The following is an 18,989-nucleotide window of genomic DNA, read 5'->3' as shown; positions in this document are numbered from 1 at the left end:
GCTTGGTTGGTTGACTGAGATCACTGAACTCTTTCAAGAGCTACAGATTTCACGCTTCAAATCAAAACCTTCTAGCGTGTTAAACTTTTATTTGTCAAATCTATAACAACAATATAGTATACAGCAGTACTTGTTGACAGTACCTTATGGCAGTGTTAGTGGTGCATGGCTCTACAAATGTCACCACCACAATTTTTCCAAAACTCCTAACCTTAAGCATGAGTACAATACTGTAACAAGCAACACTAATTAGATACACTCACTATGAGTCATATTCCGGAATAGAAGCATCCATTCATGAATACTTTTTCTACAAAGCAATGCTGTTGTTATCAGGAGGCAGGTTGTGTTTAACAGTCTTCTATAGGTAGAAGCTGTTCTGTAGTGGGTTATATTGAATGTTTTCTTTGACACATTAAATAACTATCCAAAGATTGAACTTAAGAAAAGGTCACAGTGTCAACTATTGTATATGTGCCTGGTGTCAGATGTTCTTTTCTTTTGGGTCTAACCACACTGCCATCTAGTGCCTACAGCTCCCACTCCATATGATACAAGTTCTCCGGGTAAATCTCACAAAGAATCATATCAATCAGATCACATTTCTTGCCAAAAATTATATGTTGCCTATTTTTAGGGCTATTTAAGTTTTTTTTTTTTTTTTTTTTTTTTTTTGCCAAAGGCTTCTTAATTTCCATTAAAAATATTATTTTTAATGCACACCTGCATGGATGTATCGATTTATTTTTTCATTGTATTTTTTAACATTAAATTCAATTTAACAAATAATGGAATGACTTATGTTACTGTTTAATAATAATACTTAATATATTAATAATATGTTTTCAAAAATGTAATAATATATACAGATTTTTATGAACTAAATCAGAGCTGGCTTGTGTGGTTGTCTTTAATTGGCATGAAAATAATGTGATGAATTTTAATGGTCCTAAAAATAGACTCAGTATGACCTAGATAGATTCTTAACAGGTTTTTTCACCCTTCTAGCAGAAATGTTTTACCGTGTGACTGATGTTTTAGCCTGACTGTCTGGCTGTTTGGAGTCAATTTAAGTGTGTAAGAAAGAAACTCCAGAGTTCCAGTCCAGCCAATCTCAGTTTTGTGGTATACAGCCAGGTCTAGTAACAGACAAAAAAGTCAGCTATGATATTATTGCTGTGAATGAAACAAATATAAACTGCAGGAATTTTGAAATTCAGCGTTATTTCCTTTTCTGAGAGTTGCTTCCAGCAGCTGAAGCATGCAATGTGTTCTGTTCGCATGAGACAATATAATCTCCGGTAAATTTCTTTTTCATTTTGTTTTCTGTTAATTTCCCATCTCTTGCAGTCATCTGCACAAAACACATCTGGTCCTGCTCAGAAATTCAAAAAAAAAAAAAAAAAATTGCAGTGGGGCTCAGATGTACAAACACACACACATTTGTATATTATCACACCCAGTCTAAAAAGTGTGGCATTAACAATTTGTCACACACGCAGACAAACACACATGCTGGTCCCCTCAGGCTGCGATAGACATGAAAGGACCCTCCCTCGGTAACAGGCCTGTCCATCAAATGTGGCTTCCAGTGCTCCATCCTCTGATCTAACAGTCATGCCTATACCCCCCCCCCCCCCCCCCCCCCCCTCACTGCAGCACCTGATCCAGATGTCTGCTGCCCCAGACACTGTGTGTGTTCCATCTTTCACGCAAACCCATTTCATCCTTTCAACAGCCCACTTTTTTATGATAGGGTTTCAACATGAAATCAAAATTGACCTTATTTACTTTGACACTTTCCTGGTCTTATTATGCACAATTTATCATTTTGCGTTATTCCAAAGAAGAAAAATATTTTTTTCATTATCTTTCATCAAAATGTAATTACTTATTCTGAAATTCCCTTTCAGTTGATGTCACCTAGGTTGTGCAGACCAGAATTTGATCATATTATTCCAACACACTTTCATGAAATTTCATGAGGGTTTTACAATTTCATGAGAATTTGTACAATCATATTTGATTTTGTTCTGCTCATATCCAACTGAGCATTAGATTTAGGTGAAGACATTCAAAAAATACCAAGAAATCATATTGAAGGGGTGGTAAATTGAAATTGGCAACTTGTAAAATATTTACAAATTCTTATGAATTTGTGCTGCATATTGTGATTTGTTTATGTTTCATGTAAATGCATTAACCTGATTGGTTTAACTTAATTGCCAAAAATCTGAATAAGACAGCTGACACATGCCTGCTTTAATCAAAATTCCTTGTTACGTACAGTATTATGTGATTAACAGTTTTAACAATATATAAAACAGGTGTGTATGCATGTGGCATGATAAAATTGAATATAAATAAATATTCATTACTTCCAGTAAAGAATAGCTGAATTGTCTGCATTTATTATTTGCTGATTACCAGGTACTTGGGAATATTCCAGTTGCTGTACAATATACAAGAGCTTTTTGAGGAACATCAGACGTTTTGCCTTGCCATGCTGTGCCACTCTCGCCATGCTAAGTATTCAGCCAGTCAGCCTCTCAGGTGGCAAAGGTTTGCCTCTAAGAGGTCTAGGAGTTTATAGCCTATGCAGCACCATGCCTCATTAGATACTAAATGAGAAGGAGAGAATGACCCCTCTACCCCTGAGCTGCTGATGGAAGTTCTCCAAGTCTGGTGCAGAGTAGAGCGGCATGCGTAATGTATGTTTATCAGGCATGCTAGAACTAAATCGGCAGCCTAACTGAAATAGAATCTTAAAAGGTGACTGATTTGGAATATTCTACTTAGGGGTAAAATACACAGAATGCACTCTTAATAGTCTGGAGCAGGGGTCTCCGCTGCATTTTTAAACATCATCTTTTAACTTAACACAGTGTCTAAAAAATATTTGTATGCACATACCCAGTGGTGGACGAAGTACACAAATCAAGTACTTGAGTAAAAGTACAGATACGTATTATAAAATATTACTCCATTAAAAGTAAAAGTACTGCTTTTTCAATTTTACTCGAGTGAAAGTACTAAATTTTTTATGTACTAAAAAGGTACTGACAGATTTATTTAGCAATTTGATATAGAATACTTAATTTAATTTTATATTAGCACATATTTTTATAAGCCTACTGCTCAAAATACCTGGGATTAGGAAAATATAATGATATTTTCATAATGATTTTTTTTCTTCACAAACCTTGTCTGTGGTGTTAAAACACCCCTGGCCAAATGCCCCCAGAGGGCATCACTTTACCACTTTTATAATTACTGTAGTTACCATCTTCTGAACATAACATCCTTTCTTTTTCCCTCAATCTATCTAGGTGGTTGAATAAACTTTCTTTATATCGTTATATCTAAAAATTTCTTCAACTTAGCACCAGCAAGCTTGTTAGCTAGACTGTTAGCGTCAGCTAACAATATTTACTTAATTTCAGTATGGTTATGAATAAACATTCAAATCTGTCTACTTGGCTAGTTGATCTAAACAATATAAAAATGTATACTGTTGATAAAAAATATAAAAACAGACCTCACAGGGCTAAATGCATAGCATTTTAATAAAACTGCTAACGTTACAGCAGCGGGGAATATGAATGTGCATGAGTTATTTTATGTAATCTGTGTTATTTGAATGTTTCGTTTTTTGACCTAAAACATAGAGACACTGACATTGATCTGTGTGCATTCAAGTATTTCAGTGGGCTTAAATAGATCACCCTTTACAGCAGATTTAGTTCACAAACATCTGAAAGTTTTGACCTAAATATGATTTTCTGTTACAATAATTAATCCCAAAATTCGACATTAGTAACTTACTTGTTCTTACTTGTAAATTCAGTGAGTTGTCGACTCAAGAACAGTTGCAATCAGATCATTCCAATTCGTGAATGAATCGTTTGTTGCGATTTGTGAACCGATTTAACAGGTTCATTGAAAATAATCAGTTTGTTCATGAATCAGACACCGCTTCTGCGTCTCGGAGCATGTGATGTATTATAAGGAGTAACAATATGTTTTATGAAATGTAGTGAAGTAAAAAGTATGATCTTTTGCTTTGAAATGTAGTGAAGTAAAAGTTACTCAAAATAAAACTACTCCAGTAAAGTACATACTTGAAAAATGTACAGTAACGAAGTAAAGCTACTTCGTTACTGACCACCACTGCACATACCCATACATAGATGTTTATATGCAGTCATCCTGCTCATATTCATGTCATTCCATATAATAAATGTCAATGGGGTCCAGTGTTTTTCTGTTCCACAGAAGAAAGTCATACAGGTTTGAAATTACATGAAAATGAATACATGATGACAGAATTTTCAGCTTTATGTGTACTATCTCTTTTATTGCTGCTGTATTCTTGTCAGTTTCAGACTGTAGACTTTTGAGCCTGACATATCAAATATTCTGGTCCTTTTTAAAACCGATCTGCGATTATGTCTGCCGACGCCGTCTCTGAAGGTCACACTCACTCTCACACACACACACACACACACACACACACACACACACACACACACACACACACACACACACACACACACACACATACACACACACACACACCGTTAGACATTATTACCTCTGTTTACATTAGCTCTCCACTGTTTTATGGTGACCTAACTGGACCATAAATGTGTCTAATGGCCTGTAGAGTAAATTTGTGGGATGGTGACATACAGATTTGTAGACCGACCAATCATTCATGACGCTGGGAGCAGAGTGCACTATTATAGGCTCCTTTGTGAATGTGCCACAGACCACGCAGCAATTGGTCAATAACCCGGACCCTTGTCTGCTTGAAAGGTGGGGGACTTGGAGAATAGCCTAGTATGGTTCACCTGAGCCTGAAATTGGAAGAATGTGCGAATAGGAGTGAATGGATCACCCTAATGTGTCCCAAGGCCAACACATTCATTTCAGATGCACGGCTCCCACATCTGTGATTTATGGAAAATGCTACATATGATTCATCATTATGAAGAGCTATGGCCATATGCCATTTTTACAAAAAAAAAAAAAAAAAAAGCAGCATTACATGCAGACCTTCCAGTCATCAGGGAGAAAAAACATACAGCTAGCTACAGGCAATCATGTAGAGATACAAATCAGCATGATGAGTTGCACTGTATGCAATGTATGTGAACCTATATCATTTTGCCTATTTGATATTGATCTGTTTATTGATCAGGGTGGATTTCACTTTCTAGCTGTGCTGATTGAATTTGGCTTTGCCTTCCTCTTCAGCACTCCATCACATGTACTCACCACATCTTGAAAATGGAAATGAAAATTCTGTCATCATTTACTCACCCTCTCATCAATTCAAACCGGTATGCCTTTCTTTTTTTGTGGAACACAAATGAGATATTTTGAAAAAATAGTCTCACTGATCTTTCCATGCAAACAGTTACAGTAGTATTATATATGATTTTGTATTTTATTTAATTTTTTTCAATTAACATTTTAATTTTAGTTAACACTTGTGAAGCACTATGCAATTAACAGATTGCAACTGAAGTTATGTATTCTTTTCACCATTATTAAAAGTCATACGGGTTTGGAAAAACATGAGGCTCAGTAAATACTGAAACAATCTTTATTTTGGGTGAAATTTGCTTTAAAATATCGGTTACCTGAAAATGTGATTAATTGTACAAACATTTGTTTTAGGTACCAGATTGGAATAAACGGGGGGCTGGTGTGTGGCGTTGCAAAGCTGGGAGGATTCTTCACGTTAGCTATTTATACTAGAGGGATGTAAATTGTGTTGGTTTTCAGTTAGGAGCACATGTTCTCTCTACAGAGCTCTGTGTCGTGTGTGTCTCTGTGTGAGAGCTAATCAGAGGCTGTTGCCAAGTAAAGCGCAGAGTTGAAGCCACCCCGCAGAGTGCAGAGCTATTGATTGGAGCCTTGGGGACCTGTAAGGTTTCAAACCCATACTCTTTTACAATAAAGTTGCCTTAAAACAATTGTAGACTATTTTTTGGAATAGGAGACAGGGAATTGCAACTTTGCTTCAGTGCTGACTAGACCGGTTTTTATGTTTTCTATCAAGAAGCACAGCAAATGGTTGGTTTACCTATGTATTTTACTAAGAGAGAAACCCTTTCATATGATCTGGGGGCTTTTTTTTTTAAATATCTAGGTGTGGAGGTGGAACATATGTTATCCCTGAGAATTAAAAATCTAGCGTGGAAGGGATAGAAGTGAAGTTGATTATTATAAATTATCCCTGTAATTTAAAAAATAAAAATGCAATTAAAAAAAGTACTATTCTGAATATTTGTTGTGAATGTTTGTGGTATATAAACAATGGATTCCTGTTGACCTTTTCACAATGGCCATTGGCCACAAACAGGTCTCCACTGTAGTGCTTCATTTCCAGCACAGAGCATGACCTGCTGTCTGTAACTCTAAAAGAACAGCATGTGATGCATTACAGAGGTCTGAATGTATGGCCAATTCGAACGTTGAATGAGAAAAATCATGAGTCATAATATAATAATATGATGCAATGACATTATTTGCATTTCTATTTTTTGACGGTTCCTCTTGGTTACTCTTGCCAAACGCTTTTCATTTCCTGAAGGGTCCAGGTCAGCTGCTTATTTGCAGCAATAAGCAATCATCAGAGAACCTAATTTTGGTGGTTCTTTCTTCTAATCAGAAATGCATCATATATTTATACACAGCCGTCCAGACGCGCTTCAAGCCAAAGAATTCTAATACTTTTTTTATATGTAATCAAATTAATTGCTCTCCGTTGTTTTTGACAGAAAGTCATTTCTGAATACATATTTCAGTTTTGCTTTGCTTACCTAATACGCATTGTGTTGAATTATATTATATTGCAACAGTGGTAGATAACGAACCAATAATTGGTTGCGAGAAAATAAAATACAGCTTACCATATAATCATGCGTAGTATAGCAAAATAAATAGGCTTATAAAGAACACTTCCCATATCCCGTATCTTTTATTGTCTGATCTAACAATGGCATTTCTCTATATATCTATCTATGGTATTTTGACAAAAATTTATGACACTAGGTAGAAAGATGCCAACATTACATTGTCGAAACCATGAAAAAATCTACACAACTTTACTGTAAATACATACTAAATTAAATATGGGTTCACTTGCAAGGAAGATAAACATGGTTTGTGCCAACCACTGTTTTGTGTGTCTAATAAATAAATAATACATTTAAATATCGGGTTGTACTGTTGGGCTTCCATTTGATGTCAGTATACAATCTGGGTCCTGAAGCAAAACAAGTTGACAGCCAGTGTTGTAATGGACAGATAACTGCATTGAGCAGAACAGCATTCTGTTAACATAACATTTTGCTTTTAAATCCTGACAAACGAGCATCTTGTTCTAAAAAAAAAAATAAAAATAGAAAAAAAATAAATAAATAAGAATTTTAGATTATAAATAATGCTAAGAATTAAATAAGAATTTAAGATTTAAATTAGTTAGAAATTAGGGTTAGTAATTAAACTTTTTTAGTAAATCAAACTAATTACATGTTTCTTAATCAGTATAGGGAATCAAATGGATTTCTTTTAATGCGCATTCATAAGCATGTTTAGAACACTTGAAACAATTTGTCATCTCAGTTTGATCTTACTCACTTTAATTTATGCATCTCTTCTGACAGGAGAATGAGAAGTGATCCTCTAGCGTGCTCTGGCCTAATCATCTGAGGCCTTTATGTTGCTTGAGAGACATGAAGAAAGATAAAAGGTTATGGGACATAAAGTCAGTTAAGCCTCAGAGGGCCACATTAATTCAGAGCAATGCACCATACAGGCTAACCCCTTCCTCTCTCACCACCAGAAGGGAGGAACTGAATATAAAATACACCGTCTTTGTATTCTACTTGAAGACCCGCTGAGTTTTCAAAAGGGGCAGTCAGAAGTAGAGATGGACAACTTATGTCAATTTTGGACTGTCCACCAAATGTTTTGAGGGCTATGTGTGAAAACACAGAGTGGCCCCATCAGAGTCTCTCAGTTGAGTCACAGAACGAGACATTTGTTCCAAGTGAGTCTTCTGGCTTCTCTCCACAGCTGAAACAGAGCGAAGCCAATGCTGATACGAAAGAGAAACTTCCTCTGCGATTACGGATCTTCGAGAAGTTCCCCAATCGGCCACAGATGGTGAAAATCTCCAAGCTGCCATCAGACTTCACTGTGCCCAGAATCAGGTACTGTGTGCACTGAATGAGATCTCATATCTTGTGAATTGTTAAAGAGAGAAAAAAAAACTTACATTAAGGAGGCTTCCAAACCATATATATGAGACATACTGTATATATTACATATTAAAGTGAGTGTCATTGGACTCTCTTGGTGGTGGCTTTTACTTATTTATTCCTTTACACTGAATACCTCCTACTTCGTCCTCAAGAATCCTCTGAAAACGTGAAGTCCCTTGTGTGTTTGTGTGTGACTGTTTGGTTATGCGTGTGCCGTGGGCGTGTGCCGCAGGGAGAGCTTCATGAAGCAGTTCATCGACCGACAGCAGCAGGACCCCAGCTGTCTGTTCCGTCGCCTTCCCTCAGCGTCGTCTTCATCTTGCGACCATTCCAAGAGGTCTGCCATTGAGGATAATAAATACATAGATCAGAAGGTACCACACTCAATCACTCCCACGATCTGCCCCCTCAATACACACAGAGACTGAACAATACATTCATACATGTTCTGAAAGGAACAGATTTCCCATGCAACAAGACTTCAATAACCAGCAGTTACATAACTACATTTTGTTGATTACATTGGGATGTTTTTGTTTGCTGATATCAAATTCAGCTTTACCCATATAATAATAGCTGTTTGCAAATATATCCTTCTGAATTATACTGTGTATTGATCCGTGTCTCCTGTGTGCATCTTACTGTCTAACCTGCTTTTGCTTCCTAGCTTCGAAAGTCAGTATTTAGCATCCGGGCACGTAACCTCATGGAAAAGGAAACCACTGTCAATAAAATTCTGCGGTGAGCTTGATCTGTTCTCCCAGCATTTATTTCAGTAATATAAGCTTCATTATTTTAATTAATTGTATATATATATATATATATATATATATATATATATATATATATATATAACTTGCTCTATTCGTTTTCTTTTTATTTATTATATAATTAAAAAAACAAAAAACCTTGCTACGTGTCTGCGTTAAGCTAACTGAAACTTGTTGTAGCACTTGCATATCATTGCTCTTTTGTTGATTTTGATTGCTTCCATTGTCCTCATTTGTAAGTCGCTTTGGATAAAAGCGTCTGCTAAATGACGACGTAAATTTTATATATATATATATATATATATATATATATATATATATATATATATATATATATATGTGTATATATATATATAAACATTCAATGACTGAGATTAATATTTTGTTTATAGTATGCACATCCTAGCTAGGCTACAGATTTATTACCATATAGTCATTAATGCAAATCTATTTTTCATGAGTGCAAACATATTTATAGTCATAATTTTTGAAATTTTTCTTGAATTGTTGAATTTTATTGTTATTGAAGAGAATTTTAAACTGAATTTATATTAAGATATTTGGTAACACTTCACTTAAAGCCTTCATGTATATTTCCTTATTTACGGAAAGATATAATGTATTTCAATGCAAATTATGAAGTGAAGTGAAGTGACATACTGCCAAGTATGGTGACCCATACTCGGAACTCGTGCTCTGCATTTAACCCATCCAACATGCACAAACACAGCAGTGAACACACACACACCATGAACACACACCCGGAGCAGTGGGCAGCCATTTATGCTTCGGTGCCCGGGGAGCAGTTGGGGGTTCGGTGCCTTGCTCAAGGGCACCTCAGTCCAGTATTGAGGGTGGAGAGAGAGCTGGACATTCACTCCCCCCACCTACAATTCCTGCCGGCCGGAGACTCGAACCCGCAAACTTTGGATTACGAGTCCGACTCTCTAACCATTAGGCCACGACTTCCCCCTATAATGAATAATTATAATGCATTATGCCCTTTAATAACCCTTTAATGCATTATACATAAAGGCTTTAAGTAAAGTGTTACCAGATATTTGATGGGCCAGCAGGAATAGTAATAGAGCATTGCTTTGTTCTCTGGCAGCTTTGGGCAGAAACACATGAATTCCTATACAGGGTGAATATGTTTTGATTTCGATCCTCCATTTCCATGATTTCGACTCCCTGTTTGTCATCCAGCCAGCCCGGCAGTCAGAGCAGATAATGGCATCATATCAATATAACTGTTAGTGTGTCACCTGTGAGCACGAACGAACAAATTAATATTTAAAAATCTGGTAGCGATGCAGCCAAGTATTCCCACATTTTGCTTCAACCGCTCTCGTCTCAGTCATTAAGTTTCAGATCACGTCGATGCCATCCCCACCTCCCTCGTGTTATATACACACACACACTCATACACCTCACCTTGTCCACCCCTCCTCCTCCTGCTAAGCAGACAGACGGCACATCAGTAGCCATCCCACGTCGTCTGTGCCGTCTGGGGCATTCAGTCTGTCTGCATACACACATGTGCACACACACACATCCCTCTTCAGCCAGGCACTCATCACTCTGAGTGGCCATAAATAAGGGCGACGTGTTCTCTTGAAGCTGAAATTGTCATTAGCTGTGTTCTGGTACATGACTCTGCAATTAATGGACAATAGAGAGGCAGTGGTGAGCAGACGGCTTTTCAAAGCATACATAGATCAGCACTGATTTAGAGTATAAACAGCCGATGGGATCACAACAGCGGAACAATCTCCCAATACCAATTATAGCAACAGCCTCACCAGTTACATTTCATCTCCAGACGTAGCTTTGAAAGATTTGCCTTTCATAAACTGTCAGAAAGCGCCACAAGGGGCTTCTTTACTATTCCTTCTTACAGATCTCTTGTTATTTTAAATAGTGCTGCATTTATTTATTTTTGGTTTTATACAAAGACTTGTTCTGTATGTTTTGTTACCTGTTCAAGCAGTTGTCGCAAACACAAAATATGGGTCATCTTCAAGAAACAATGTTGTTTGTGTGAGAAAAATGCAGGTAAGTTAATATTACTGCTGGATATACAGTAAATTCAAACCTCAAGCCCAAAGTAACTTATCAAAAAAATCTAACTAAATTGAAATAAAACCACTATATATATATATATATATATATATATATATATATATATATATATATATCACGTTAACGTTGACAGCCCTATTATACATATTAGCATGTGATTAACGCATGTGATTAATCTAAAAATTTTAACGCGTTAATATTTTTTTAACGCTAATTAATCGTTTGATAAGGTTTGACCCCAACATTTTGCCGTCATCGCAGCGCGGAAGGAAATCATTAACTGCGTCCCAATGTGCACACTATCCATCCTAAATTCTATGTGATATTAGTCATTTTCAATACTATTTAGGGAAGATAGGGTGGATAGTATGCACATTGGGACGCAGGGATTGTGTGATTATGAGTCGCCGGGCTAGACGAAAGTGAAGCGAACGCGGAGAGAGAGAGCGAGTGTGTCCGAGAGAGCGAGAGAGAGAGAGAGAGAGAGAGAGAGAGAGATGTATACTCATATTTGATAAGGGTACAGCGAACCAGTGTTGACAGGGTCGCGGTTTCCCCGCACAATTGAGCTATTTTGAAAATACAGTCACGGGAAAAATTACAGAGCCTTGGGTTGCTTTTTTGGGGCTACTTTTATAATGTACCACGGCCGCACAAAGTGTAGCCTATATACACGTGATCGCAAAAGGAAGTTATTACAAACACTCGATGGTGGTTTAAAGTGAGTTCTGAGTAAAAGTGTACTATTAATCTCATAAATTGTCTTATGTAGCATGACACTAATGTTAGCTCTAATGCACCTGCAGAACAGGTCCAATTCTTCTTCATAATGCATTTTATCATAATACTTCATATAAGGTCGCAAGAAAATGTTTTGTTGTATTTATTTAGAAATACTTTTGATAATAGTTGTGTAAATGTGTACTGTGATTGAAGCGATGTGGCTTGGTATACGTTTTATTGCCAATATAAACGCTGATAATGGCTGAATTAAAACAAAAGAATAATAAGGATTATTTCTCATACCTGGCGGAGATGTGAAAGCTTCTGTTTCCTTAAACTAGTTTGTCATGCATTCCTTTATTTCAACACATTTACAGGTAAATCCTAGTATTCTAAATTTGCGATTAATCGTGATTAATCACAGTGATTAATTAAAAAAAATTTAATCGATTGACAGCACTAATATATCTCTCTCTCTCTCTCTATATATATAGAGAGAGAGAGAGATTTGTTTCTGCATTCCATGAAACTGAAATATAATGTGACGAATGAGTAGAAATGTGATATTCCAATTCCAATTTGATATTAATTCAGTTCATTATGTGCACTGAACATTAAACTTTATAGCATGGTTAAAATGAAAATTTAAAGAGTTAAATCAACCAAATATTGTGTCTAAATTCAGTATGCTGTTAAATAAATCAGTATTAACTCATGGGAAAACACAAATGGGGTTGCTTGCTGAGAATGTCCCACATGCATACAGAAAGTTACTTCAGTGTAAATGGAGTCCACTGAGTGATCATCATCGAAGTTTTGTTTTTGGCAGAAGTGGAAGTGGAGCCTAGTAGATATGTAACCTCATATACCTATACTAAGTAAGCCAAATTTTTCCTAGGAGATTAATTCCCTCCTACTGCTTCATCTTCACTTCACTGTTAGCCTGAATTTTTAAGGCACCACAGGTCACATTTGACCACTAATTAGTTTCCTCTCCGTGGCGCCCCCGTTCTTTAGAACTGTTTCCACCTGCACAACACAGTGTTAGCTAATAAGAACCATCTGCTGCGTCGGATGTACAACAGCGTACATGACAGACAATAGTGGCATAGCTTAAGGGCTGTTCACAGATGATCTTCACACAATCCTATACATTTACAGTATGTATAGTAAAACTTCTTTTGCATTTGTAGTACCCCCCCACATTGAAAACCTTTAGCTTTTGTAATGTGAATTATTTCTAAGTGAAAATATAGTGGAAATAATTTAGAATGGGACTTCAAAATTCAGCTTGGATTTAATGTCTTAATATTGGATGGGCAGTAAAACAAGTCTCATGGATGCATTTATTTTAAAGAATACCACACTGTAATTTTTTTTTTTTCTCTTGACCTAGTTATGGTTTGTCTTTGTTATTTTTTTCAGAGCCTGCACTAGACAACGTATGCTGAGTGGCTCTTTTGAGGGTCAGCCAACAAAAGAGAGATCCATACTCAGTGTCCAGCACCACATCCGCCAAGAACGCCGGTTAGGAAGCACATTAACATGCTTTCACATACTCATCTATTTAATTTATAAAAGGATCAATGGATGGATGTATAGTCATAAAATGCACTACATTATGCTAGTGTGTTAACCTGCTTTTTTTGGCACAGGTCCCTCAGACATGGCTCTACCAGCCAGAGAATCAGTAGAGGGAAATCCCTGGAAACACTCACTCAGGATGTGCGTACACACACACACACCCACACACACACTCAGATATCACCGAGTAATAGCTGACAGCACTATCTGTGACTATCTGTGATCTCTGACATGCATGTGAACTCTTCAGCACTCCAGCACGGTCCGCTACCGTAACGCCCAGCGGGAGGACAGTGAAATCAAGATGATACAAGAGAAAAAGGAGCAGGCTGAGATGAAACGGTATCTGACACTCCATACACTTGCCTTGGCATGCGGTCAGTCGAACAGATCTTATCCCCCCCAAACAAAACATGCCATGTGGGAGTTATTACACCATTATCTTTCTCTTCTACTGTATGCTGATGGTGGCTTAGTGCCATCGGTGTATGACAACAAGACATATTGCAGGGAAGCAAAGCTGTTGTTTTAGGTCGGCTGCATTTATTTGCTGTGTTCAGAGGGCAAGGAGGGACTGTAAAAGAGAGATCAGATCACATTTTAGCTGATTTACAGATACAGTACACTAAAAGAACTAGTAAGGTCCCTTCTGTGCATCCTATATCTTTCTATCTTTTCCAGACTTTATTCCAAAGCAGGACTAATAAAAGCAGTGTTTGCTGAATATGAGATTTCAAAATGATTTATTGTTAAGCCTATAATGTTTTTTTCCCCAGAAAAGTCCAAGAGGAGGAACTCCGGGAAAACCATCCATACTTTGACAAACCACTCTTCATTGTTGGTAGAGAGCATCGCTTCCGAAACTTTTGCCGAATGATTGTGCGGGCCCGTTTCAATGCGTAAGACCAAAGCAAATACAAATCCACTGCAGTATATTATTAGTTACAGTAGCATTTTCATACGCCTCAATGAGATGACTAATCCCTTTGTACCATAATCATCGAAAAAATGCCATGTTGTTTCACAAACTGTTGTGTGTGGGTGTATGTGTGTTACATTTCTTTGCTGACACTGTGTTAATGGGCTTTTTATGAATAGGTCAAAAACGGATCCCAATACAGGCGCAGTGAACAGCACAAAATACCATCAATTATAGTAAGTCTGTAAATGTTTAGGGCCTTCACACCATGATAGCCTGGTAATATACACAATTCAATATATAAAAGTCAGTATCCTTGTTACATGTACTTACTATTATAATAACAATAAATTATGCATAATTAAATGCAAGTAACCCTAAACCAAACCCTAATCCTAACCATATAGTAAGTACATGTAGTTAATTAATATTACTCAGTACTTAAATATATAATTACACTGAAACAAGGACACCTTAAAATAAAGTGTAACCGTACATGAATTATGAAATAATGGAAAAATACAAAAACATTAAGAATTTAGGGGAGAAATGTGCTTGATTGTCCTGGAAATAATGCCAAAATAATTAAATTTCTTATTTTTTCCTGCATATTTTTGTGGTTAAAATATGACCTGCACATGTTTTCTTGAGTTTCTCTCATTTATATGTCTGTTTTGATTCTAGAAAAGTAATATGAGAATGGGCTTTGGAAAGTTTTGATCTGTAAAACACGCCAGGGTGGGTTAGTGTGGGATTAGATGGAAACTTTTGGACTTCAGTGTCCTAGCAGGATTTCACCAGTTTCAAAAGATCTGAAAAATTAAGACAAAGTTATGTAAGCTCAGACTGAAGAGTCGGAAGAATGCAGAGTAGGAAAAGAGTAGCACATTTAATCTGCACTAAACCTTGCATGTGTGTGTGTCTGTGTGTGTTCTCCAGTGATTTGCTGGGATTGGTAACCTATCTGGACTGGGTGATGATCGTGGTCACCATCTGCTCTTGTATTTCCATGATGTTTGAGTCCCCTTTTACTAGGGTCATGCATGTCCCTACCCTGCAGGTATTCTAAACCCAGCTGGTCACCATTCTATCCCACACACACATCCAACTAACTTTTTACCCTGTAAATGTTCCTCATCTCTTTCCTGAAGGCTGGTCGTCATGTCTCACTTTTGTTGCAGTCCAGCACTTTTGATTGCCACTCTTAACTAGTTTTGCCCTTTTGAGCACATTTGATCATTATCCCCACTGATTTAGTCTACTTCGGAGTTCATTTAAGTAAACTTGTTTTTAGGGTGCCTGTTTCAAAGATCTTGTACTTTATGAAAAAGAAAGTTGGGGCTGATTGACCTGCCACTCTTGAAAGTCTTCTGTCTCTTTTTCTACACCACTGATTGAAACTCCACTTCAGACAGTCCAGGATGGCCTGATCTTTACCTGATAAGGATATTTTCAAGAGCACAGAGAAAGATTTTTATCATGGCGTTATGACACTCACAGTCTCAAAAGCGTTTCTAACTTACCAGAAGACAAGGAATTGTTATGACAAAGCTTGCAAACCTTTAGTTGTTTTTATAAAAAGTTGCTTATGAAAAATTGTATTCTATTGTACACTAAACCACCCCTTTCCCTGCAGATCGGAGAATACGTGTTCGTCATCTTCATGAGCATTGAGCTGAACCTGAAGATCATGGCAGATGGTCTGTTCTTCACTCCCACTGCAGTCATCCGAGACTTCGGTGGTGTCATGGACATCTTCATCTACTTAGTAAAACTCCATTCTCAGCTCTCCTGTGAAAAACCCACTTTCCGACACATGTAAAAGGCAGCCTTCTAGCTGATTACTCACTTCTCTAATGAGGCTTGCATTTTAATGACCCTAAACAGCGTTTTATTTAAATGACCCAGTCATGTCAATTTCATCCTGTTTACTCATTTCAGAAGAATTCTGCCCGTCTCACACAAACATTTGCATTTAATAGAACAGCCTACACTTCCACTGCTGACTATTGCATGAGTAATACGTATAGCATTTATATTAATAAAGCAATATAAATATGCCATAGAAAAATAAACTGCAGTTAATGATTTCACATTCAAGATCAGGATTAAATGAAGAGTTGTGCCCTTTAAGGTGATCTTTCTGCCCACTCTGTAGGTCAGTCTGATCTTTCTATGCTGGCTACCGAACAATGTGCCTCCTGAGTCTGGTGCCCAGCTCCTCATGATGCTACGCTGCCTGCGCCCACTGCGTATCTTTAAACTGGTGCCCCAAATGAGGAAGGTGGTTCGAGAGGTCCTTAAGGGTTTCAAAGAGATCTTCTTGGTGAGTAAACAAATCGTCCCACTTCCTGCCTGTAGTTGCTCAATAAAAGGAGAACGGAGATGTCTGGCTATTTGTTAATTCTTCTAAAAGATGTATTTTTTTGTACCTTTTTTTCCCTTTGTTATGCTTTCTTACCTTTTTTTGCATTTATAATTAAATTTTAAATTATTTTTCAGTGTCTTTTTGCATCATTGTTTCAATAGATGATATTTTGGAACAAGAGGTTTGTGTTCTGAGTACATACACTTTTATTTAAATTGTTTCATCTTATGACCCCTTTAATTGAAAATCGAGAAGCTCTCTTCTTTGCAGTAGTGGAATGCAATGCATGAACTCAGCAGTATTTGTCTAGGAGATTTCTTTATGGACCTTCTTTATTAAAGCTTTGCTCCCCTTGGGTACTTTTCTTTGAGCTTATTATAGGGTTACTGTATATGAGAATAATACACTGACCATATTTTGTGGGAAAGCCATTTTGCTGTAGACTGGATTATTGATTTCCCAAACAGGTCTCTATTCTTCTTCTGACACTAATGCTGGTGTTTGCAACCTTCGGGGTGCAACTCTTTGCTGGAAAACTTGCCAAATGTAATGATCCCCATATCTCCAATAAGGTACGATGTAATTCTTACAACTTGGTACAGAGTGGATGATCTTCTGTACTTCACTAAAATTTTGTGCTTTTTGTACTTTTTTAGGAGGACTGCTATGGCATCTTTAGAATCAATGTGAGCATTTCAAAGAACCTGAATTTAAAGCTCAGGCCAGGCGAGAAGAAACCAGGATTCTGGGTGCCAAGAGTTTGGTATGAAATGGAAAAAGAATGCTCTCTATAGTTTTTGTTGTTGTTTTTCAAATGTTCAAATAATACAATATAAAAATGTCTTTCTGATGTTTATTAGACTAACATTTGAGAATTTGAAAGACATTAATTTTTAGTAATTTGTTTACAAATGAATAGAGTTCAGTTTCATTTAAAAGCACAGAATAATTCATCACAAACTGAACCTGTCACATCTTCAGTGTTGAAGTCTTTTTGAGAAATCCCTGTAACATCTCATCTGTGACAGCACAAACCAGTATGATAAATGCTCTCATCAGATAAATAGCACCATATTTTCATCATCTTTCATATGTATTTTCCCCATAAGCAATAGTCAGTGTTGCAGTGCAGTTGTACGGTTTGTCGTGGGCACAGAGCAGGGGGCTGATATATCCTTCCCTCAGGCATAAACACAAACATACACCCACACACCAATGAGTCTGTTATTGCTCTGGAGATGTGTGGCAACACAATGGCAAATTATTTGTGAGACGTTAAATAATGAAGACCAGCAAAAGACACACATGGGTCCATAACCGTTCTAGAGCAAGCAAGGTTTCTGCTAATGCTGAATAACACAGAGAGAGAGAGAGAAGGTTGTTGCTCTTTTATCTTTGAGCGCTTTGCGTGGTAACAGGAAAAGAGCTAGGCGTTTGATCCTCTTGGCATTGTGTTCGTGTTCAGCCCATAGAGCAGTGCGTCTCCAGTCCGCTCACACACACACACACACACACACGTTTGCTTAGCTATCTAAATGGGGACATTCCATAGGCGTAATGGTTTTTATACTGTACAAACTGTGTGTGCTATTGCCCTACACCAACCCTACATCTAAACTTAGCCCTCACAGGAGACTTTCTGCATTTTTACAATTTCAAAAAAACTCTGTTTAGTTTATTTTAAAACCCGTTTTACAAATGAGGACGTCCCCAAAGGGAGGTTTTTGGAGATTTTGTCAGGTTTACCTCACTTTTGGGTACAAATTTGTCCCCAAAATATGGTTAACACACATGGTACACACACAGACACACACAGGCAGACAGACAGACAGACATTTTGGTACATTTTATATCTGAGATTAGAAGAAGGGAACAGCTGAAGTTTTTTTTTTTTCCTCTTGTTTTTTTAAGAGCAGCGGCACTTTAACTCAGAAATTGAGTTGACAGAATTAAGAGTCACATTTTAAAAATGCTTTCTGAATGTTCTTGGTTTCGTTTCATTGCTTTAAATGTGATTATAACAATTAATGTCTGGTTCATATTTCTTTAACGTTTTTCCATTGTGATATTATTTTCATGACCATTACATACTATAATGAAAATCATTCTTTGCAAATACATTGTATACTTACAATTATACTTTACAGATATACTTTACATTTTAAATAATATGTCATTATTTTTCTGCCTTACAGTAATAAGAATTCCATTTTTTCATAATAGAAAGTTACTGAGAATTGGGGAGCAATGAGAAAGTAAGTGTG

General features: G+C 36.9%; 1 protein-coding gene across 1 annotated transcript in view; it reads left to right on the top strand.

Moving 5' to 3' along the window:
• Positions 1-18,989, top strand: part of nalcn (sodium leak channel, non-selective) — a gene marked incomplete at both ends in the record, with an annotated part of 87,284 nt that overhangs the window by 56,749 nt on the left and 11,546 nt on the right. The window contains 13 exons of the mRNA XM_079426954.1: positions 8,092-8,228; positions 8,512-8,653; positions 8,947-9,020; positions 13,280-13,381; positions 13,510-13,579; positions 13,689-13,780; positions 14,215-14,337; positions 14,537-14,593; positions 15,297-15,417; positions 15,994-16,125; positions 16,516-16,683; positions 17,193-17,297; positions 17,382-17,488. Coding sequence (XP_079283080.1) covers positions 8,092-8,228; positions 8,512-8,653; positions 8,947-9,020; positions 13,280-13,381; positions 13,510-13,579; positions 13,689-13,780; positions 14,215-14,337; positions 14,537-14,593; positions 15,297-15,417; positions 15,994-16,125; positions 16,516-16,683; positions 17,193-17,297; positions 17,382-17,488 — 1,430 coding nt within the window. The remainder of the gene's footprint in view (positions 1-8,091; positions 8,229-8,511; positions 8,654-8,946; positions 9,021-13,279; positions 13,382-13,509; positions 13,580-13,688; positions 13,781-14,214; positions 14,338-14,536; positions 14,594-15,296; positions 15,418-15,993; positions 16,126-16,515; positions 16,684-17,192; positions 17,298-17,381; positions 17,489-18,989) is intronic.

Source organism: Barbus barbus, assembly GCF_936440315.1.
Source record: "Barbus barbus genome assembly, chromosome: 10".
NCBI lineage: Eukaryota > Metazoa > Chordata > Actinopteri > Cypriniformes > Cyprinidae > Barbus > Barbus barbus.
This window is presented reverse-complemented; position numbering and strand designations above follow the sequence as displayed.